The sequence below is a fragment of the Lithobates pipiens genome, unplaced genomic scaffold (assembly GCF_037356315.1).
Source record: "Lithobates pipiens isolate NorthernLeopardFrog02 unplaced genomic scaffold, aLitPip1_a1.2 Scaffold_30, whole genome shotgun sequence".
Lineage (NCBI taxonomy): Eukaryota > Metazoa > Chordata > Amphibia > Anura > Ranidae > Lithobates > Lithobates pipiens.
In genome coordinates this window covers 162,481,608-162,504,907 of record NW_027507791.1, presented here as the reverse complement: position 1 = coordinate 162,504,907, position 23,300 = coordinate 162,481,608, and the positions used below count along the sequence as shown (strand labels likewise).

General features: G+C 46.8%; 1 protein-coding gene across 5 annotated transcripts in view; it reads right to left on the bottom strand.

Annotated features, from left to right (window-relative positions):
• Window positions 1-23,300, bottom strand: part of LOC143943334 (matrix metalloproteinase-18-like) — a 1,003,345-nt gene that overhangs the window by 228,642 nt on the left and 751,403 nt on the right. The window contains exons 7-8 of one of the 5 annotated variants that reach the window (XM_077465046.1): window positions 3,684-3,824; window positions 3,020-3,592 (exon numbers count right to left, since the gene is read on the bottom strand). The exons of the other annotated variants lie outside the window; for them this stretch is intronic. Of the exons in view, the coding sequence (XP_077321172.1) occupies window positions 3,435-3,592; window positions 3,684-3,824 (299 nt within the window). The 3' untranslated portion in view covers window positions 3,020-3,434. Of the gene's footprint in view, window positions 1-3,019; window positions 3,593-3,683; window positions 3,825-23,300 lie in introns of those variants that run through there. 5 annotated transcript variants of the gene reach the window in all.

Here is a 23,300-nt window from a genome sequence, read left to right as displayed (position 1 = left end):
AGTTCAGCACCACGTCCGGCACCCTTTGGGCTCCTTCTGCTGATCTTGTGTTTATCGCGTGTTAGTAGAAGTTTGGTGAGAGACGATTCGCGCTTTTCAGATTTATGCTTCAGTTCGGTATTGCTCTTCAGTTTCTGCTTGTCTTTGCGTATCTGATTATCAGTGCGTGTAGTCAGTAAGCATTTGTTTCGCATTGTGGACTATATCTTGGTATAGTACGCTTTGATTTGCATTGCTTATTGTCTGTTTGCTTCTGCTTTTTAGGTCATTCTTTCAGGCATTGCTGTTCATCAGTGCTTTCTGTTGTCCGTCCTGACCAGCCGACCGTTTTAAACCATGTTTAGTGTACGTACTCGTCGTAGAGTTTGTGCTGTGCAGGGGCTTGGTGTTGGGCTTTTAGCTTTCCCACAAGCCCGGTCCATGAACAGGGCGAGGAGGCGTTTGTGGACCAAGAATAGGTTGCGCCAGCGTGACCAGTTCTTGCACATGCCTTTGCTCCGTGAGATCCGGGAGAATAATCCTGATGATTTTAGGAATCATCTCCGGATGACGGACCCCGTTTTTCACCGTCTGCTGGCTTTGCTGTCCCCTTATATCACCAGGCAGGATACCTGCATGCGGAAAGCCATCACTCCGGAGCAGAGGCTCATCGCCACGTTGCGCTACTTGGCGACAGGGAGAAGCCTTCAGGACCTCAAGTTCCCCACAGGCATCTCCCCCCAGGCTCTGGGGATCATTATTCCAGAGACCTGTTCTGCCATCATTCAGGTCCTGCAGAAGGACTATATGAAGGTAAGTTTTATCCTTTAACATCACATTCTATGTATTTAATGCTTGCTAATGTCTTGGATTTCTTTCCTCATTCCCTAAATTCCCTGATTGCAATATTCTCTAATTGATATGCTGTGCCCCTTTGTCCGCATGCATATTTGCCTCACTAACTTCCCCACCATGCTCTTCTTGGCCCATAAAACTATAGTTTAGTCACTTAGCAATGTCTTTTGTCAGCTTCATAGTATTGCTTTGCCCTAAACACCCCCTAAAATGTCTACAAATGTTATGTGTGTGCTTCAATTCATGCAGAGTGAAATTTTTTTTTTGGTTGGGCCAAACTCCTTAGGAACCCCCGTCCCCCCAACTGCTAGGTCAGCTGATAGCAATCCTCTATCTGCTGACTTTACCAAACCCAATACACACTCTACCTACCTTTTTTCTGGTCACATTTATGGACAAATTCACCAAAGCATGTAGTGCAAGGGCCTGCCTCATACTTTCAAATGCTATATTTTTTATTTTTTTACCCTATTATTATCTTGATAGGTAATAGTATAATGTCAAAATGTGCTTCCATTTTGTTTTATTTTTGGTATTATGACACTTCTTACCTGTCCGGTGGGCTGCCAATAGTGTAAGTAAGGAGGGGCTTCCCAAAGTATCACACATTATTTAGGCATTCAGCACTCAATCAAGTGGAGAAGGTTACCTGTCCAAAACATCCCCCCCTCATTTTTTGCAAGGGCCCATCAGATGGGTGGGATAGGGGGGGTGATGACTCTGATAAGGGGACCTTATACTTTAGGCTTTAAATACTCATTTCCCAAAATGTTATACTGATCTTGGCCAAAAATGTTGGTGTCTAATCTGCTAATTTTTTGTCTTGTTTCACTCCACAGTTTCCTTCCACGCCACAGGAATGGCAGACTGTGGCCTCCCACTTTGCCAGTCGTTGGGACTTTCCATATTGTGGAGGTGCAATTGATGAGAAACACGTCCGCATCGTCCCACCCCCCAACTTGGGGTCGTACTATTATAATTACAAGGGATTTAATAGTATCGGGATGTTGGCGGTGGTGTCAGCGACCTATGACTTCCTGTATGTTGACATGGGGCAAAATGGCCGGATGTAGGATGGTGGAGTGTTCTCACGGACGGAATTCTACTGGCGTCTCCAGAGTGGCAGTCTGGGCTTGCCACCCCCAGAGGAGAATCAGGAAGGACTCCCGTTCATCTTCGTCGCGGATGAGGCGTTTGCCCTGGCAAACCACCTGATGCGGCCTTTCCCAATGAGGATCCTCACCCCGGACCAGAGGATCTTTAATTTCCGGCTGGCCAGAGCCAGAAGAGTCGTGGAGAACACTTTTGGAATACTGGCCAGCCGATTCCGGCTTTTTTTATCGCCTATCTACATGGCTGAATATAAACTCAATCACATAGTGTTTGCCTGCTGTGTTCTGCACAAATTCTTGAAAAGACATTGAGAAAACTATGTGGTCTCAGTTGGCCCAGATGCAGACTTGCCTGAAAATGATAACCTCACGGCCCTTGAAGCTGCTCGTCCTGGCTTGCCCCCCAAAGCGCCCGAGAGGTCCAAACCCAATACATGGAGTACTTTGTGGGTAGGGGGCCATTGATATGCCAGACAATGTCTGAGAGGCATTTTTGTAATAATTTTTTCTTTGAAACTACCATAATCTTTGTTTTCATTTACTGCTTGGCTTGGTTGTAGGTGTCTGCCAGGTAAATTTTTGATTTTTGTTGTTGTGCCTTTTTCTACAACAGTGCAAACCCAAGTTCTGAGTGAAATGAGGGGACAATCTCTTCTTCAGATAATCTTGTTATGCTGTGAGTCTGCTACACACACACACCTTGTTTTTGTTAACTAATGTATGTAGTGCATTACTGACAAAAATCTTGCTCATTTTCCGCACCATGGCAGAAATATGTGGGGTCAGGAAAATGGCATGATTGTGAAAATTTACACATCACTATGGGTGTTATTTACTAAAGGCACATCCACTATGCACTACAAGTGGACTGCAAAAGTGCACCTGAAACTGCACTTGGAGTGCAAAGTGGAGTTGCGTTTATTAAATAACACCCATTGTCACCGAAAACAACAATTTTACTCCAAATACTGCTTTTGTGCATTAAAAAAGGAAGCCACACATTTTTGATAATTTTACTTTTTAATTAAAGCACATTCACATGTGCGTTTAGAAAAGGGTTTTACAACAAACCAACATATTGGGTGTATCAAAAACATTATTTAAGGTAATTTTTTTGTAACTTGGCGTTTTTGGTGTAAACAGGCATGTATCAAAGCGTAACATACAGAACACAGGAACTTACAAAGTTCAACTGGGCTGATATTGCCTTCATCACATGGGGTGTCACCCCTGGAAAAGCCAAATTTGGGAGATGCACACAGTGTGTCAACATGTGCTATCTCGCATCATGGGGGATCAATGTACATGTTTTGGGGCTGCAACCCCTTCATCTCAGCCACTTTCTACAAAACACGTACATTGATCCCCCATGATGGGAGATAGGGCATGTTGACACACTGTGTGCATCTTCCAAATTTGGCTTTTTGTAAAATACAAAATTTGTTGTTTCAAAACACAAAAATAAAACCCTAGCTAGTTTGGGGTGTTTCAGACTCTCCCCAAAACATCAATGATGTTCTTGATTTTATTTTGAACATCATTGATGTTTTTCTGTATATTTTCTAAATCCCGATTGCACCCCATTATCTCCCCAATCAGGATCTGGGCACTTTCACTTGTAAAATGTGATTCTTCTTCCACATCACCTACAAAAAAAGCAAAAAAACACACCATGTATTATAAATATGACGACATACATTGATTAGCTTACCGGAAGCTGTACTCTCCGACACTCACCTGTTGTGGTGACAATTTGTCCAATTTCAATGATCTCTCCTTCCTCCTCCTCCTGCTCCTCTACTTCTGGTGTTGGAATTTTGCCTTCTTTGGGAGGTGTGGGGTCCCTGGTATCCTCAGACTTCCCGAGTCTTCTCTCCCCTATGAGAATGTAAAAAAGGAATACTTAGCACACAGAGGGCAGAAATAGGAATATGAAACATTGCTTGGAAGTGTGGTACAATTGTGTTTTCTGGCCGAGTTCAAAGGTGAGAACATTATTGTGGACACTTTGTTAAGTTGGAATACTTACCTGCAGTGTGAAGAAATGTAGTGAAGTGTAATTTGTGAAAACATCGCTTTGGGAGTGGGCTAACGAACGATGTTTCTAATGAACGATTGAACCCATGAACATGAACGTGGCCATTTTAAACTGTACAACATGAAATCAAAGCACATGGAGCATTATGCAAGAAAGAATAATCATATGAACACACGACAACTACTTATTTTTTTGAAGAACACGATTGATCCTTCTGTACTGATCATGCTCCCTCAGTTTCAGGTCTGACCAGCGTTTTCTCAGTTGATCCTTGCATCGCCGTACCCCAAAATTCTTCTGAAGACTCTTCACAACTTTAGTCATGAACTTGGCCTTTCTGATATTTGGGTTTGGGTAAGGTCCATAATTCCCATCATAGTCAGTCCTCTTCAATATGTCCACCATCTCCAACATCTCTCCAAAAGACATATTTGAGGCCTTAAATCTTCTCCTCCAGGATCGGGACGATTCAGGCTCCGGCTTTCCTCACCGTCCTCCTCGTTAGTGGAACTCTGATTGCGCACCTGCGTTCTCTGTGCTCTCCCCACTGCACCAAAAGAGAAGGGGCGGGGAATAGTCTAGAAAGAACGTCAGGGGCAGGCGGAGTTTCACGTATGCGCACTGTATATAAAACGCAACACACGTGTGTCGTACGTATGATCTGTCAACAGAGTGAGGAGCTGACGCGCCGATCGTGCAAACGAAGGTAAAAATTTTAACTTGGTACATCACTAGACTAGACTGCTTCTATCTAGGCCTATGTTGGGACAAGATTAGGAGGGTTTATCATGGCATTATTAGTATTTTAGGGTTTGTCTTGTGTTGTGTCTTGCAGACAAGATGGATCCCTTCCAAAACGCCAATTTTATGGGGCTATTCATTGAACTGTTCAGGGAGCTGCCCTGCCTGTGGCAGATCAACAACCCGTTTTATAATGACCGAAGAAAGAGGAAGGCAGCGCTGGAGAAACTTCTTGCTTTGGTGCGAATCATGGTCCCCATGGCAGACATGACCTATGTGATAGCCAAAATTGGTGCCATGAAGAGTACATATCTCAGGGAGAGAAAGAAGCACCTGGAGTCCCTTAGATCAGGAGATCCAGATGCCATTTATTACCTCAGGATGGTGTACTTCGAGAGGCTGCATTTTCTGGTAGACCAGGGGGTACCCAGGCCACCACTCTACCGTCTTCCTTCAAGGCTTCCTTCACTCCCAGCTGAGGCTTCCAACGTCCAACCTGGGCCTTACAGGCAGCAACATGTGGAGGGGCCCAGCTTGAGACAGGTATTGCATTGTTGAACATATTTCTTGTCATACATTTAATGATGTTAACTAGATGTTATTATTGATCAGTAAGTTGTGATTAGGGATGAGCTTCGAGTTCGAGTCGAACTCATGTTCGACTCGAACATTGCCTGTTCGCCTGTTCAGCGAACAGTGAACAATTTGGGCTGTTCGCGGCAAATTCAAAAAGCAGGAACACCCTATACAAGTCTATGGGAGAAATCTAAAGTGCTAATTTTAAAGGCTAATATGCAAGTTACTGTCCTAAAAAGTGTTTGGGGACCTGGGTCCTGTCCCAGGGGACATGGATCAATGCAAAAAAAAGTTTTAAAAACGGCAGTTTTTTCAGGAGCAGTGATTTTAATAATGATTAAAGTGAAACAATAAAAGTGTAATATTCCTTTAAATGTCGTACCTGGGGGGTGTCTATAGTATGCCTGTGAATGGGCGCATGTTTCCCGTGCTTAAAACTGTCCCTGCACAAAGTGTCATTTGTGCAGGAAAAAAAGTCTTTTAAAATCACTTGCGGCTATCTTGTCGGCTTCCGTAATACAGAGAACACTCAATGAGTGGGGGTTCCCCTAAATTCAATTACCAGGCACTTCAGGTCTGGTATGGATATTAAGGGGAACCCCGCATCAAATTTTTTTTAAAAATTGACGTGGGGTCCCCCTAAAAATCCATACCAGACCCTTTATCTGAGCACGCAACCTGGCAGGCCGCAGGAAAAGAGGGGGGGGGGCGAGAGAGCGCCCCCCTTCCTGAACCGTACCAGGCCACATGCCCTCAACATTGGGAGGATGCTTTGGAGGTCTGTGACCCCTCAAAGCACCTTGTCCCCTTGTTGATGTGCAGAAGGGCCTCATCCCCACAACCCTGAGCGGTGGTTGTGGGGGTCTGCGGGCGGGGGGCTTATCAGAATCTGGAAGCCCCCTTTAACAAGGGGACCCCCAGATCCCAGCCCCCCCTGTTTGAAATGGTAAGGGGGTACAAAAGCACCCCTACCATTTCACAAAGAAAGTGTAAAAATGGTTAAATAAGACAAACACACTTTTGAAAAATTCATTTATTAAAAATAAAAAAAATAAAAAAAAGATTCCAGCGGTGCTAATCCACTCTTGCTATCCAGTGATGGATCTCCGGGGTCCAGCGATGGATGATCATATCCAGCGACGGGGGATCTCTCAGTCCAGCACTGTCCATACATTCGTCTTCTGTCTCCACTGAGGAGACACTGCGGGGATCCCAGCGCTGACGTTTCTTATATTAGGAGGGCGGGGCCACCCGTCACCTGACCCCACCCCTCTGACGCTGGTGACGGGAGCCAGGGATTCCCTAATGACGTATGGGTGACCCCGCCCCCTCTGATGTAACGGAAACCTGCGTTACATCAGAGGGGGGTGGGGTCACCCATACATCACTGGGGAACCCCATAGCTTTCCTCACCAGCGTCAGAGGGGGTGGGGTCAGGTGACGGGTGGCCCCACCCTCCTAATATAAGAAACGTCAGCGATGGGACCCCTGCAGTGTCTCCGCAGTGGAGACAGAAGACGGATGTATGGACAGCGCTGGACAGAGAGATCCCCCGCCGCTGGATAGGATATGATCATCCATCGCTGGACCCCGGAGATCCATCGCTGGATAGCAAGAGTGGATTAGCACCGCTGGAATCTTTTTTTTATTTTTAATAAAGGAATTTTTCAAAAGTGTGTTTTGTCTTATTTAACCATTTTTACACTTTCTTTGTGAAATGGTAGGGGTACTTTTGTACCCCCTTACCATTTCAAACAGGGGGGGCGGGATCTGGGGGTCCCCTTGTTAAAGGGGGCTTCCAGATTCTGATAAGCCCCCCGCCCACAGACCCCCACAACCACCTCTCAGGGTTGTGGGGATGAGGCCCTTCTCCACATCAACATGGGGACAAGGTGCTTTGAGGGGTCACAGACCCCAAAGCATCCTCCCAATGTTGAGGGCATGTGGCCTGGTACGGTTCAGGAGGGGGGGCGCTCTCTCGTCCCCCCCTCTTTTCCTGCGGCCTGCCAGGTTGCGTGCTCGGATAAAGGGTCTGGTATGGATTTTTAGGGGGGCCCCCAGGTCAAATTTTTTTTTTAAATTTGATGCTGGGTTCCCCTTAATATCCATACCAGACCTGAAGGGCCTGGTAATTGAATTTCGCTGAACCCCCACGCTTTTTTTTTTTAATCAATGAATGAATGAATTGTCGGCTAATACAGAGAACACTCATTGAGTGTTCTCTGTATTACGGGAGCCGACAATATAGCCGCAAGTGATTTTAAAAGACTTTTTTTCCTGCACAAATGACACTTTGTGCAGGGACAGTTCTAAGCACGGGAAACATGCGCACCTTTACAGGCATACTATAGACACCCCCTCAGGTACGACATTTAAAGGAATATTACACTTTTATTGTTTCACTTTAATCATTATTAAAATCACTGCTCCTGAAAAAAATGCAGTTTTTAAAACTTTTTTTTGCATTGATCCATGTCCCCTGGGGCAGGACCCAGGTCCCCAAACACTTTTTAGGACAGTAACTTGCATATTAGCCTTTAAAATTAGCACTTTAGATTGTGAACGTTCGAGTCCCATAGACTTTAATAGGGTTCCAAAGTTCACATGAAGTTTAGGTCTGTTCGCAGGTTCTGGTGCGAACCGAACAGGGGGGTGTTCAGCTCATCCTTAGTTGTGATTTAACAAAGTGGTTTACATCTCAATAGACAGTAGTGAGCAAAAATGTTTGGGACGAGAATGAAAAATGCTGGGCTCAGAATGATAGTCTGTTCTATTTGGTAACATTCAATTTGCAACAGTCATGAGCACAAAATGGTGTGATTGATGAGCAAAAAACTAAAACTTTGTCCCGTTTTCATACACAGGAAGACCTCAGCCGGGGGGGCTGTGGCAAGTGGCAGCCAGGAGGTCGACCATCGCCCTCCTTCTCCTCCTCCTGTCACAACTACAGGAGCCCAGCCACAGCCTCGAAGTGCCTAAGGAAGACGAGAGAGTGATGGCCCGGGTTCAGTCTGGTCAGACAGAAGATGAAGCCTCTTGAAGAACCACATCCTGGGGACATAGATGGCATCTGCTCTTCCTGACTTCTGGACCAGATTTCTCTCCCTGAGAAATGTACTCCTCAGGCCACCAATTTAGCATTTTCTAATTAGTTCATGTCTGCCCTGGGGGCCAAAGGCTTCGCCAAATTGACAAGTTTCTCCAGCGCTGCCTCCCTCTTTAGTTGTTTGACACCTAAATAAAGGTTTTTTTTGTTTGAAGAAATACTTGCGTATGTGTTTTACTTCAATAAGGACAGTTTATTGGTGAGCAGGCAGGTACATTTCAAAAATACAAAGTGAAATGAATAACAAGGGGCACCAACACCAAACAACCTCCTCTAGATTAAAAAAGAAAAACAAAATACAAAAAAGATAATAATGGTGTTGTGGTAAGTTGAAACCCAAAACACACCCCAAAAATGCAAAGATGAGCAAACTGACAAAAAAGGAGATGTTGATGAAAAAAACCAACCACAAAATTCCCCAAAAAATAAAAAATTGTGTAGATGTGACGATTTAAAATATTGTATTGCTGAAATGAGTAAAAAGACTCAAGAAATACATTCAGGAGAAGTGTGTGTGAGCATCAAAAGAAGTTCATTCTTGCAGCATTGTAAAGAACAAGAGAATGCGCTTCATGAAAGAATTTTTAACATTGCAGCGTGACGAATGTGCTATATCGATTACGAGCGGTAGTTTTACCTGAGCGAGCGCTTCCGTGTCCGAATTTGATTGTGAGCATGTGTGGCACCTTGTCCGTCGGAGTAGGCTACACATGATCGGAGTATGTCTGATCGGAGCATTTTGTCTGAAAATTTTATGGACAAGTTGGAAAACTTGGTCCGTCGGATACTCCGATGGAAATAGCCCATTGGAGACCACACACAGTCAGATTATCTGACAAAACGGTCCGATCGGACACATTCCGTCGGAATCTCCGACCGTGTGTACAAGGGCTTAGACTAACTCGTCTGTAATTCCCAGGCATGTAATTTGGGCCCTTTTTAAATATTGATGCTACATTGGCTTTTCTCCAATCAGCTGGTACCATTCCAGTCAGTAGACTGTCAGTAAAAATTAGGAACAATGGTCTGGCAATTACTTGACTGAGTTCCCTAAGTACCCTCGGGTGCAAGCCATCTGGTCCCATTGATTTATTAATGTTACGTTTCTCAAGTCTAATTTTAATTCTGTCCTCTGTTAACCATGGAGGTGCTTCCTGTGATGTTTCTTGAGGATAAACACTGCAGTTTTGGTTACTGAAGCCCCCCGATCCCTCTTGAAGACTGAGGAAAAGAATAAATTCAATACCTTCACCATCTCCCCATCCTTTGTAACCAGATGTCCTTCCTCATTCTTTATGGGAGCAATATGGTCTGTCCTCCCTTTTTTACTATTTACTTACTTAAAGAATTTCTCTCTGCTCTGCGTATCGCCTGCAATCCAATGCCAACCAGTCTTTGCAACAGTTTTTCTGTTGCTACATTTCTGAGCAGCATAACAACTGGTCAGACCTCTTACCTTGGGTGGTGTTTGTGCACAATAGTGCCGACAACACCGCTTTCCGATTGTCATTCATAGTGAATTATGGTTTTCAACCATCCATGTTGCCTGAATCATTTGTTCCTCAGAGCATTCCTGCATTGGAGGAGCCCAGTGGCTTGCGCTTTACACTTTGCTTCTAATATGTGTATTTCAAATGTATTTCATGACTCCGTATTAAAACCTGTGGTATACAACTGTTTCACCACCTCGGTACCACGTCCTCACCAAGTTCAGGTTGAGAATAATGAGGAGTATGAGATACAATCTATCATTGATTCCTGTAGCTTCCGACGGTGCATACAGTACCTGGTTCATTGGAAGGGGTACGATTCGGAGGAACGCTCTTGGGTCTCATCCTTGGAAATACATGCTCATGTCCTCCTCTGTGCCTTCCATAGACATTTTCCCCTCAAACCTGGTGGTCCTCCGAGGGGGAGGGGTCGTTGAGGAGGGGGTACTGTCAGGGCTGGGCTCAGCCCTTGCTTTTCAGAGCTCTGTCCTCAGCTGTCGGTTATTTGCCAAAGACTCTTCCTTCCACAGTGACTCACCCGCAGTGGCGTAGCATGGGTTGTCAGCGCCAGGGGCAAGGCAAGTAATTTGTGCCCCCTAACCTGCAGACTTTTTGCACTCCCTGAGTCCCTTCCCTTCCTACAATAGTACTGACCTACCTGACCACTAATCTACCTGATTCCTATACTGACCACTACACTATACAATACACTGACCTATCTCATTCCTATACTGACCCTTACACTAACCTACCTGATTCCTACATTGACCACTACACACTAACCTACGTGATTCCTACATCAACCACTACACACTAACCTACCTGATTCCTACATCGACCACTACACACTAACCTACCTGATTCCTACATCGACCACTACTCTACACACTAGCCTACCTGATTCCTACATCAACCACTACACTACACACTAACCTACCTGATTCCTACATTGACCACTACACTACACACTGACCTACCTGATTCCTACATTGACCACTACACTACACTATACACTAACCTCTACACTACACACCACACCACACTAACCTACTTGATTCCTATACTGACCATTACACTGACCTATCTCATTCCTATACTGACCCTTACACTAACCTACCTGATTCCTACATCAACCAGTACACTACACACTGACCTACCCGATTCCTATACTGACCACTACACACTACTAACCACTACACTACACACTGACCACTACACACACTGACCACACTACACGCCACACTGACCACACTACATGCCACACTGACCACTACACTACACACTCACCACTACACATCAACCACTACACACCACACACTGACCACTACACACTGACCACTACACTACACACACTAACCACTACACATCGACCACTACACACCACACACTGACCACTACACACTGACCACTACACTACACTACACTACACACACTAACCACTACACATCGACCACTACACTACACACTCACCACACAACACACTGACCACTACACACACTACACACCACATTACACACTGACCACTACACCACACACTGACCACTACACACTGACTACACTATACACTGACTATCACACGCTGACCACACTACACACTGACCACACCACACTACTCTACACACTGACCACACTACACTGCACACCACACACTGAACACTACACACCACTACACTACACACTGGCCACTACACACCACTGACCACTACACACCACTGACCACACACTGACCACACCACACTACACACCACTGACCACTGCACACCACTGACCACACTACACACCACACTGACCACTAAACACCACACTAACCTACCTGATTGCTATACTGACCACTACACAATACACTATACGCTACCCACAGACCACTACTCAATACACTACATACTGACCGCTACACAATACTCTACCCACAGACCAATACACTACACACAATACACTATACATTACACTGACTATACACTAACTTTCTAGCTGCTCCCTCTCCCCAGACCAGTGAGTCTCTTACCTTTTTTTGTTCCAGACTGCCTGTCCCAACAAGGACATGATCGGTGACCCACCCGGAGGGGAGGAGGCAAAGACATCGGCCACAGACTGCCTGCCGCGACAGGGACATGATTGGTGACCCAGGATGAAGAGGAGGAGCAGAAGAAGATGGCGGCCACAGCGAAGGCCAGCCCCGCTCCCCCGTGATTGAGGACAGACCAGTCCCACCTGCCGCACATGACCCCTTTTGCCCAATCACAGAGCGTGGGGTCACAGAAAATAGAATTTAGATGTATGGAGCGAGGGCAACACATACTGGCACAGGAATGCGCCCCCCCCCCAAACTGTTGCTCCCGGGGCCTAGGTCCCCCTCGCACCCCCCATGCCACGCCACTGCTCACTCGGTCTTCATTTCCTGCTCATCGGCTAGAGCTGCTGGTTATATAAACTCCTTGGATCAGTTCTTCTGTGCCTTTGCCTTGGTCAAAATATCCAGACTCTCTCTGTTGTGTTTTCCTGTGATACACTTTTGCTTGGCTGATTTCATATCTGGTTCCTGATCCTGTTTGCTGCACCCGACTTCGCTGATCTCTGGACACCTGTTTGGCTTGTCTCTGACTACCTGTCCTGGTTACCAAACTCTGGATATGTTTTGACTATGTTTGCTCTGTTTATACCATTTTCCCATTTTATTAAATAGTGTGATTTTTACTGCACTTCTGCCTCAGTCTGAAAATAAGTCCATGTTAGGGACCCAGAATTTTGGAGGTTCGAAGAGATTTGTGTGGGAAGAACCTCCAAACCCTGAATACCATGGGCTCTTCTCCCGAAGGGGTTAAGCCCCAGGCAAGAGAGTCTTGAAAGACAGAAGAGGGAAATCAGCACCTGTTTCAAAGAAGTAGAGTGGAGAGAGAGGCTCACAAGCTATGAGAGTGGGTGACGTTTTGGTCTGGTGAGAGCTGTTATGAAGGGAGAGAAATTGCTCAAGCACTTGGTGGTAGATTACCTCTTCTATAAGAAGGAAGTGGATTACCGTATTTATCGGCGTATAACACACGCCGACGTATAACACGCACCCCAAGTTTAGGAGGGAAGTTTAAGGAAAAAAACTTTTAGGAGGCAAGTTTAAGGAAAAAACCTTACATTTTAAATGCCCATCAATGTAGCCTTCCACTGTCCCCCTGCAGCCCTACACTGTTCTCCTGCAGCCTTCCACTGACCCCCTGCAGCCCTACACTGTCCCCCTGCAGCCTTCCACTGTCCCACTGCAGCCCTACACTGTTCTCCTGCAGCCCTACACTGTTCTCCTGCAGCCCTACACTGTCCCCCTGCAGCCCTACACTGTCCCCCTGCAGCCCTACACTGTCCTCCTGCAGCCCTACACTGTCCCCCTGCAGCCCTACACTGTCCCACTGCAGCCATACACTGTCCCCCTGCAGCCTTACACTGTTCTCCTGCAGCCCTACACTGTTCTCCTGCAGCCCTACACTGTCCCCCTGCAGCTCTACACTGTCCCCCTGCAGCCTTCCACAAAATTGCAGTATGGTTAGTTTTAAATTTACCTCCGCCGCCATCTTCGGCTCCTCCCACCGCCGCCGTCGAGATCTTCGGCTCCTCCCGCCGCCGACATAGACCGTGCCGAGCCGAGGGTACTCGGCTACTCGGCTCTGCTCGCAGTAACGCCCCCGTCTCGCCCCTTGTCCTGGCTCCTGTGATGGACACAACACCGGGCCAATGGCGGGGCGTAAAGGCTAGGAGGTGGAACTGGGCCTGACTGAGAGCGGAGCCGAGTACACAGTACACTCGGCTCAGCTCGGTAAATGTCGGCGGCGTTCCACATAGCGCAGATCGGCAGGGGGATCGGCGTATAACACGCACCCACGATTTTCCCACAATTTTAAGGGGAAAAAAGTGTGTGTTATACGCCGATAAATACGGTATATCTTGATCATTGCTGCAGCGATGGCCGAGATTTTACTACTCCTGTCCAAGGACGTATATGTTCGTATGGTGGATATGAAGCAGCTAACCCTTCCCCATGCTAACCAAAGTTAACAAAAAAAATTTTTGTCTGGAAATATACTTTTTTAACTCTTATAACAAAATAATCTTAATATATTCTAGGCAGGAAACTAGATGAACTGAATATACATGAGTTCAGTTTGAGACAGGCTCAGAAAACATTTATTGAAGTTAGGGTGCCAGATCTGAACATCATCAAAGTCAATGGGAGCCAAATGTTTAAAACCTGTATTGGTCTAACCATTTTCTAGGCTAATGTTCAAGGGATTGTCAAACAAATGGCATTGGCGGAACGGGGGGGGGGATAGGGGGTTTAAGCACTACCCTGGGGAACATGTGTCAAAGCAAAATATAAAAAAAGAATAATGAAAAAACTATGGCAGGGAACAGTAATTTTAATAATGTTTAAAAGTAATGAATGAACTGCACTCCTGTTGTCCACAGGAGAAGTATAGGCAAACAAGCTCTGGCCGTACTTCTCCTTTAAAGGGAAGGGAATAAAGCACAGAGTAGACAGGCTGACTCTGAGTTTCAGTGCCACACCACAGTTTCTGGATGTGAGAAGCTGTGTTCCAGTCTGGTTGGACCTTGCTTTGTGCACTGGTGTGCAGTCATGTTGGAACAGGAAGGGGCAACCCCCAAACTGTTCCCACATATTTGGGAGCATGATTTGTCCAAAATGTATTGGTATGCTGACACCTTGAAAGTTCCCTTCACTGGAACTAAGGGTCCAAGCCCAACCCCTGAAAAACAACCCCACACCATAATCCCCCTTCACCATATGATTTGGAAGAGTGCACAAAGCAAGGTCCATAGAGACATGGATGAGTGATTTTGGGGTGGAGGAACTTCACTGGCCTGAACTCAACCCCCTAGATCACCTTTGGGATGAATTAGAGTGAAGACTGCGAGCCAGGCCTTCTCATCCAACATCAGTGCCTAGCCTCACAAATGCGCTTTTGGAAGAATGGTCAAACATTCCCATAGACACACTCCTAAACATTGTGGACCACCTTCCCAGAAGAGTTGAAGCTGTTATAGCTGCAAAGGGTGGGCCACGCAATATTGAACCCTACGAACTAAGACTGGGGTGCCATTAAAGTTCATGTGCATGCAAAGGCATCTGTCCCAATACTTTTATACTTTTATTATGACAGTGCAAGGCCCTGCCACTGTGTAAGACTAGGCAAAAGTGACACAGGTCCCTCACAAATGCAGAATGCAGGGCGCTGGCATATTGGTTCTGAGTTTTCTCAGGGTTTTGTAATTCATGGATTGGGTTCCTGAGTTTGGAGGATTCAAAGAGCTTTGGTAAGGAATAAGCCTCCAACCCAGTGTCCAGGTCTTACCAGAGACCAGCAAAGTGGGTGTACAGGTGCGCATAGCTTTTATAATCACAGGCCCAAGCATAATTCGGGGCTTCAGCCAGTAGACAGATGTGCTCTATTGAGGGGACAGGCGTGCTCAACTCAAACGCCATGGTGTCTCAGGCTAGGAAATAGGAGAGCTTCACATGGGTGCCAGGGGATTCTGTTATTGAGAGACCAGGTGTGGGCCCATGACGCAGATAGCTGCAACTAAAAAGAGCTGAAATAACTGTGTTGTTCGGCCTCTTTCACACGACCGATCCGTTCATTTCCGCCTGTCAGTTTTTTTAGGCGGACCTGAACGGATGCTCCATAGACCTCTATGGAGCGTCAGATGTCAGCGTGACATGTCCGCTGACATCTGACCAGCTCCAATCCGAAAAAGTGTGATGGAGGAAAAACCTACTTTTCCATCTGTCTGCGAATCGGATCGAGTGACAACGGACTCTGCAGTCCATCGTCATCCGATCTCCCATAGGGGAGAGCGGCGCTCTGACAGATTCATCCCTGCACAGTGTGCAGAAACAGACCTGTCATCTTCCTGCTCAGCAAGGATCGATGGAGCGGTCCCTGCTGAGCAAGCGGATGTTCACGGGAGGGATCATCACGAATCCGCCCCGTGTGAAGGAGCCCTTAGTCAGACTGCTGGACCAAAATCTGCATTAGCAGAAGATTGGACATCCACTTGCTAAAACTTTGAGAAAAGTATGAAGAAAAGACCGGGTGGTGGCCTTGCACAACTGGGCTACGTAGAATTGGTGCTGAAATGCCCATGAAACTCCCACTGATCCAGTGAAAAGAGCGCATCCTTCAATATGTAGTGGGATGTGAGGCATAGTGGGTGCAAAGATGGTGAAAGTCATTGGGCGCCAGACACTTCTTGTATGTAAAAAGAGGTTTTATTTCCCTTAACAGTCCTTTTTGTATTTTTGGGGGAAAGAGGTTTAGGCCAGGACACCCTTAGGTAGTTGTAGATTCAATTGGCAGACTCCGAGATTTCAATCTGAGGACAAGCCATGCAGAGAAAGGCACCACATCTGCACATGCAGGAATGCTGTCTCCTATGGAAACAGTCTATAACAGTTCCTAACTGAAATGTAACAGTTTCTTCAGCTTCACTACAACTGCTTATTGTAGTTCTTCAACACTGAGCTCCCGGTCTCTAACTAGACCCACTGATTCACTGACTCTGAATCCCTTGAGCTCCTCCAATCTTTGTAGTGGTATCTCCCTGAAGCGTCACCCATGCTTCCCTGTTGGGTCCCTAGCTTGGCCCTCCAGATACATCTCAAGCTTTACCCCTGCTGACCGGCTCGTCCCTGGCTTGACGCACAAGGCTGCTCTGCAAGCATCAACTCTGCTGGTTGGGCCCCTGACTTGATCACTGCCTGAAGTTTCCCGATTCTCCACCGTGCCCGTTCTGTAAGAATACTGCTCCGGTACTTGTTCAGTTACTCACTGTGGTCCCTGGTAAAGGTGTAGTGGTGACAGCTCCCCTTCTACGTCTGACCACAACAGGTTCTCTGGCTGGCAGAACCGTCACTTCTGGTTGGACTGCAAGCCGCAGTCCCAACCTAACCCATGGTCTATGAATATTCTGCCTGTGTCCTTTACTGTACAATTGAGACAGTTTGGCTTACATGGTACATTCCTCCCCTTCCTTTTTCAACTTAGGAAGGGAAGAAATCTGAGAGTGGTTCTGCAGCAGGAGCTACTTATCCCATCATTCATTTTTAATCATACCGAGATCATTTTTTTTTTAAACCTTTCACACCACCCTTCTCTCTCACACATGATCAGATCAACAGCCTGTCTCTCTAAAGACCTATGTTTTAAACCTTATCCTGCACATTAACCCTTCATCTCCATCCTGCCATTCTATGTGGTATGTTTATTAACCCCTTCACCTTTTCCTCCCTATATACTGTATGTATGAGAGGTACAATAATACATTATTGCACCATTATCAAGCTCCATATTTAACCCATTAAATACCAGCATGTTTCTTAATTTCCCTTTACAAAAAAGGATAATTTTGTGGGTTTTCATACTGACCTGGCAATTTTTATTTTACAAGAAAATAGGATTTTTTGTACTCACCGTAAAATCCTTTTCTCCTTTTCTCTGTAATTCACCGACCGACACATCTCCTCTCTGTAACTAAATGGGTTGTATAGCCTGCCATTAGGAGAAACTAGGCAAAATTGTCACACAATACACAGAACTTTAATCCCGCCCCAGGGGAGCGGGCCCCGTGCTATCAACCCTTCCCACTGCTCCTAGCAGCTTCAGTACGTCAACAAGCAGTATAACATAGAAAAAAGAAGGGGTGGGTGCTGTGTAGTGAATTACAGAGAAAACTGAAAATTGTTTCATACTTACCACAATTTTCCTTTCCTGGTGCCTATCCATGGCAGCATACCAGTGATAACTCCGCCCCGGTGTCCTCCCCTCAGGATAGTTACTAGCTTATAAAAAGGAAACCCATCTCTCCCCCTAGCATTCTCCAATTATATTGAATACCAGGGAGTGTATGTATGCTGCCATGGATAGGCACCAGGAAAGGAAAATTATGGTAAGTATGAAACAATTTTCAGTTTTCCTGGTGCCTCCATGGCAGCATACCAGTGATACAATGAATAGCTAAAACCAGGGTGGGTGATGCTTCAAAGGAAAACTTTATTTAAGGTAATGCCAGGGCATACCAAATTCCACCGAAGTTAGTGCCCCTGGGTCAATTCTGTAGTGACGCATGAACATATTTGGAGACGTCCATGTGGCTGCCTTGCACATAGTCTCTAAAGATATGCATGCCTTTGCTGCCCATGAGGACGAAACAGCTCTAGTGGAATGAGCTCTGACCGCCGGCGGATCCAACACTCTTGCCCTATATACCTTTTGAATTAATTTGCAGATCCAAGAGGCGATAGTCCTAGATGTGGCTTCTTTCCCTTTATTCCTACCCCATGGTAATATGAATAGCCTATTCGAGGCCCTAAAGGGACTCGTGACCTGTAAGTAGCGTGTTAAAACTTTTGAAATGTCCAGTTCTTGTACCGCCCCAGAGTGTGGGTCTGTAAAGGTTGGTAATGCCCAGGCTTCAGAAAGTGTGGCACGGGAAGAAACTTTCGGGACAAAACCATGCACTGTCCGTAGTTCTACCCTGTCTGGAAAAAAGGTTATGTGCTCTTTTTCTGCCCCCAAAGCTTGCAACTCTAAAGCTTTTCTTCATGAAGTAATAGCCACCAAGAAAACCGTTTTCAGGGTTAGGTTCCTAAGTGAAGCAGAATCCAATGGGATGAATGGTTGAGCCATTAGACTTTCTAGAACCAGAGGTAGATCCCAGGCTGGAAAGGAACGTTTTAGCGGTGGGCAAATCTTCTTGACTGTCTTAAAGAACTGTACGATGAGTGCATCTTCTGCCCATCCTTTCTGGGTACTCGCTGAAATAGCTGCCACTTGGACCTTTAGGGAGTTTAGGCTAAGTCCCAAGTCCAAGCCTGATTGTAAGAATTCTAAGATTACTGAGGTGGATGGCACAGCTGGGTTCAACTGTCTGTCTTCCGCAAACTGTTTGAACTTATCTCATATCTTTGAGTAAATGTAATTAGTAGAGGGCTTCCTTGCCTTTAATAGGGTTGAATTTACACCCGCCGAACATCCTAGGGTTTGGAATATTTTCCATTCAAGATCCAGGCATGTAAGTTCAGCTTGTGTGGGACTGGATGAAAACTTTTTTCCCTGTGAGAGCAGTTGCGGGAATACTGTGATCTTGACTGGAGGACGTACACTGAGGCCATGAGAACCATGACCTCTTCGGCCAATAGGGAAGAACTGTCACAACCCTGACTGGTTCCCTCGATAATCTGAGCAGAAATTTTGCAATAAATGGTCTGGGAGGAAATGCATATGCCTTCTTGCAGTGCCACGGATTCGATAAGGCATCTACCGCCTCTGCTCCAGGGTGAGGTAGGCGGGACAGGAACCTTGGCAACTTCGCGTTCGTTGGGGAGGCGAATGGGTCTATTTCCAGAGGTTTCTGTAACTTCGCAATCCCCCTGAACACCGCCGGATGTATCGACCATTCGTTGCTGTCTGGGAAACAGCGAGATAGGAGATCCGCCTGTTGATTCAAACGGTCCGGGAGATAGATTGCCTTCAAATCCAGCAGATTTCTCTCTGCCCACAACATAATAGGTTCTACTTCTCTCAACAGCATGAGGCTGTGAGTTCCCCCTTGACGTTGTATATATGCTACCGCTGCTTTGTTGTCCAGACGGACCAGCACCTGTTTCTGACGTACATGTTCCTCCAAATTTATCAGTGCCAAATATACTGCTTGCAGCTCCAGGATATTGGATACTATTCCCTCTGTGGGGATATCACAGTACCTCCAGGTGACCCCAGTGTGCCCCCCACCCCTTCGCACTCGCATCGGTGGTAAAGATGGTCCAAGAGGGGCCCCGTAGGAGGCGAGGCCTCGAGATGTTGTCTTCTTTTGTCCACCATAGCAGAACCTTCTTCATGGATGTCGATATCGCTATCCTTTGATATAGTAACTTCCTCTTCCATTGTGTCAAAAGGCCCCATTGAAAAGTCCTCAGATGCCGATGGGACCAGGGCACCATCGGTATACAAGCTGACATGGTCCCTGTCAGACTTAGGCAATTTGACACCAACAGGTGAGATTGCGTTCTTACGTGGCACATTTTCTGAGCGATCGCTGTCACTGTCTGGGGGGGAAGGCGCACTGTGCCTGCCTTAGTGTCGAAGAGGGCACCTAGATAAACCATTGCTTGTGTCGGGATCAGAACACTCGTCTCTGTGTTTATTAGCCACCCAAACTATTTCACAGTGGACAGAAGAATTTGCCTGTGCTCTACCAATTGGTCTGGACTGTATGCTAGCAATAGGATGTTGTCCAGAAAATGGAAAACTCGAAGTCCCTTCTCTCTGAGGGGTGCTAGAACTGCAATCAACACCTTAAAGAATATTCTTGGCGATGTGCACAGACCAAAAGGAAGGCACTGAAATTGAACGTGAGTTGATCTTACTGCCACCCTCAAAAACCTTTGGAAGGCTGGCAGCACTGGCACATGGAAATACGCATCTTGCAAATCCACCGAGGTCATCCAGTCTCCTGGTTGAACTGCCTGTATGATCATCTGTAATGATTCCATCTTGAAGGATTCCAACTGAATAAATCGATTTAACCTTTTCAGATCCCCTACCGGCCTCCACTCTCCACCCCTTTTGGGGGTAAGAAAGAGAGGAGAGTAGATCTTGAAGGGTTTCAACTGAATAAATTGATTTAACCTTTTCAGATCCACTACCGGACTCCACTCTCCACCCTTTTTGGGGGTAAGAAAGAGAGGAGAGTAGAACCATGTGAATCTTTTGGAGGGAGGGACAGGTATCACCGCTTGTTGCGCTAGCAGGAGTTGAAGGTAACTTTGCAGAGCTTCTGCCTTTTGAGGTGAAGTTGGGATCTTTGTTTGAATGAATGAGTCTTGTGGGGGCTGTTCTTGGAACATCCAAAAATGTCCGAACCTGACCATAGATACCACCCACAGGTCCCTGCATCTGTGCAGCCAGGCTTCTGCAAACTCCTTCAATCTGGTCCCTACTGGTGGGGATGGCCTCTTGTCAAAAGGACTTCGCACCCTCCTGGGTGCTGGGGAGACTTCTTTGCTTATTTGTTTTCAAGAAAGTAGCCTGAGTGCTTCTCCAAGTCCTTTTGGAGCCCCTACTTTGCCGGAAGTTGTTGGAATTTCTATTTCTAGACCACTGATATTTAGACGACAGCACTCGAGAACGCCTAACCCTTCTATCCTGGGGGAGCAACCCTGATTTTCCTCCAGTCACTCTCTGCCTTTTCCAGCCTCTCTCCGAAGAAGGCCTTCCCATCAAACATTTTGTTTGGATGCCGCATCCGCCGCCCACTATCCAATGGGTCCTTAAAGGAAGCCAAACCTTCCATAGGAAGGGTAATATTCTTTGCTGGGGCGTGGCCTGGAGCGGCATGAGATAGGACGCATGTGAGCTGAGCTCCGCCAGCCGCATATCCTTAACATCTATCCTGATACGCAGATTGCTTTTTTTTTCTCCGCTCTGATCGCTCCGCTGACCGGACTACCGCGGGGCACATGTCGCCGACGAAGCGGAACAGCGCAGCGGCCGCCAGACTGTCACAATTCAGGCATGAAGGACCAGGCCCCGCAGACCAAGATGGCGCCGCCATACAGGGGGAGGAGGACACGCGGAGCGCAGACACGAACAGGCTCCTCGATGCCATTACGGCCTGCCAGGAAGCGGTAATGAACTGCCAGACTAACCTCACAGCCAGGATTGAGGAGGTAAAGGTAGATATATCGCTGGTTCGGCAAGACTTCCAGAAGCTTAGGGAGAGGGTCACTGAAGTTGAAACCCGCTTGAGTAATGTAGAAGACTCCCTTCCCCCCCTGCAGATCTCCTCAGAGGTCATGCAGCACCAAGTACATCAAATCCTTCAGAAACAGGATGACATTGAGAACAGGATTCGCAGATGTAACCTGAGTTTCATAGGCCTACCTGAGGGGGTGGAGGGCAGAGACCCCCCAACTTATTTGGAAAAGTTACTTGTGGATACATATGGAAGGGACTCATTCTCCCCCATGTTTACGGTGGAACGCGCACACAGGCTGTCAGGCAAGCCTCCCCCCCGGGGGAGCCTCCCCGCACCTTTATTGCTAAATTCCTAAATTTTAGGGATAGAGACACCATCCTTCGGCTCAGCAGGGAGAAGGGGAATATCCCTTTTGAAAACAAAACCGTAGCAGTTTTCCCTGATTTCTCCTCTGAAGTTCAGAAAAAACGCAAAAGTTTTATGGAAGTGAAAAGACGCCTGCGCATCAAGAATATAAAGTATGCCATGTTATTTCCTGCTCGTTTGCGTGTGGAAGGCGCGGACCGGGCCCACTTTTTTGAGGATCCTGAGACAGTGCTATCGTGGCTGGAGCGCCGGGATGCTGGCAGATGAGTATATGTGCACAGATGAAAATGCACCCCTTTTTTTCCATCTACACACTTCTGACTGTATTTGTTTCCCTGGATTGGGGCCGTGTCTATCCACCTTCTTACTACCTATGCCATGGCCTGTCAGTTCTTTTTACTAGACGCACTACTTCCAGACCTACAATGTTGTGATGCTGACTGTATCCGTTTTGTTTCATGCGACTTAACATTCTCATTGGCGCGCACACATGGCTGGACCGGACATGTTGTGATGGGGCCCCTGTCCGCCTAAACACACCTTTCACCGGATAATACTGCTGCCTAAGAGAATGGGGGCAGGGCCCCCCACCCTGTATGGGCTGGAACTCCTGACTTTGGTCTGGTGTCCTATGCAGGATGGTATTGGGGCGGTTTTAGTTGCCTTGCCTGATGGCTTGGATGGAGGAAGACCCCGGCTTCCTGCGGAGCCCTGTGTTATCTCACTGTGTACTACGGCTACCCTTTTCAATGTCTGAGTTGAAACTTTAACTTTGGTTCTTTTACTACTTATTATAGAAATGTATTTTTCTGCACCCTCCTGGCCAGCGGAGGGGACCAACTAACCAGCAAGCTCACTATGCTCTGTGAGCACAGTCCTATAGTGTCACATGATACAGCGAAGTTTCGCCCGAAGTTTTACTATGCACCTCTCGGAATGGAACAACCGGGAAACAAACGCCCTGTTTTTTCCTTCTTTTGTTTCTATGGGTGATTCCCAGTTGCGGTGTTGTTCCTTTCCGAGTTGGACATTGTTTATGCCCTGTTGGCAGTTTGGGGTCAATGCCCGCACTAATTGGGGCCAGTGCAGGGCGGGGAGGGGGGATGTATGGTTTTTATGGGATAAACGAGTTTTTTTTTAGTTTTACTATGATTGTCTTCTATGGTACACTGTATGTCTGGCAGGGGGGGTGGGGCCCTCCTTTATTCCGGGGGGGCAGGTCTTGGTTGCTCTGCCCTTGTGGGTTGATCTGTCTCCTGGAGTCTCACCATTGATTGATA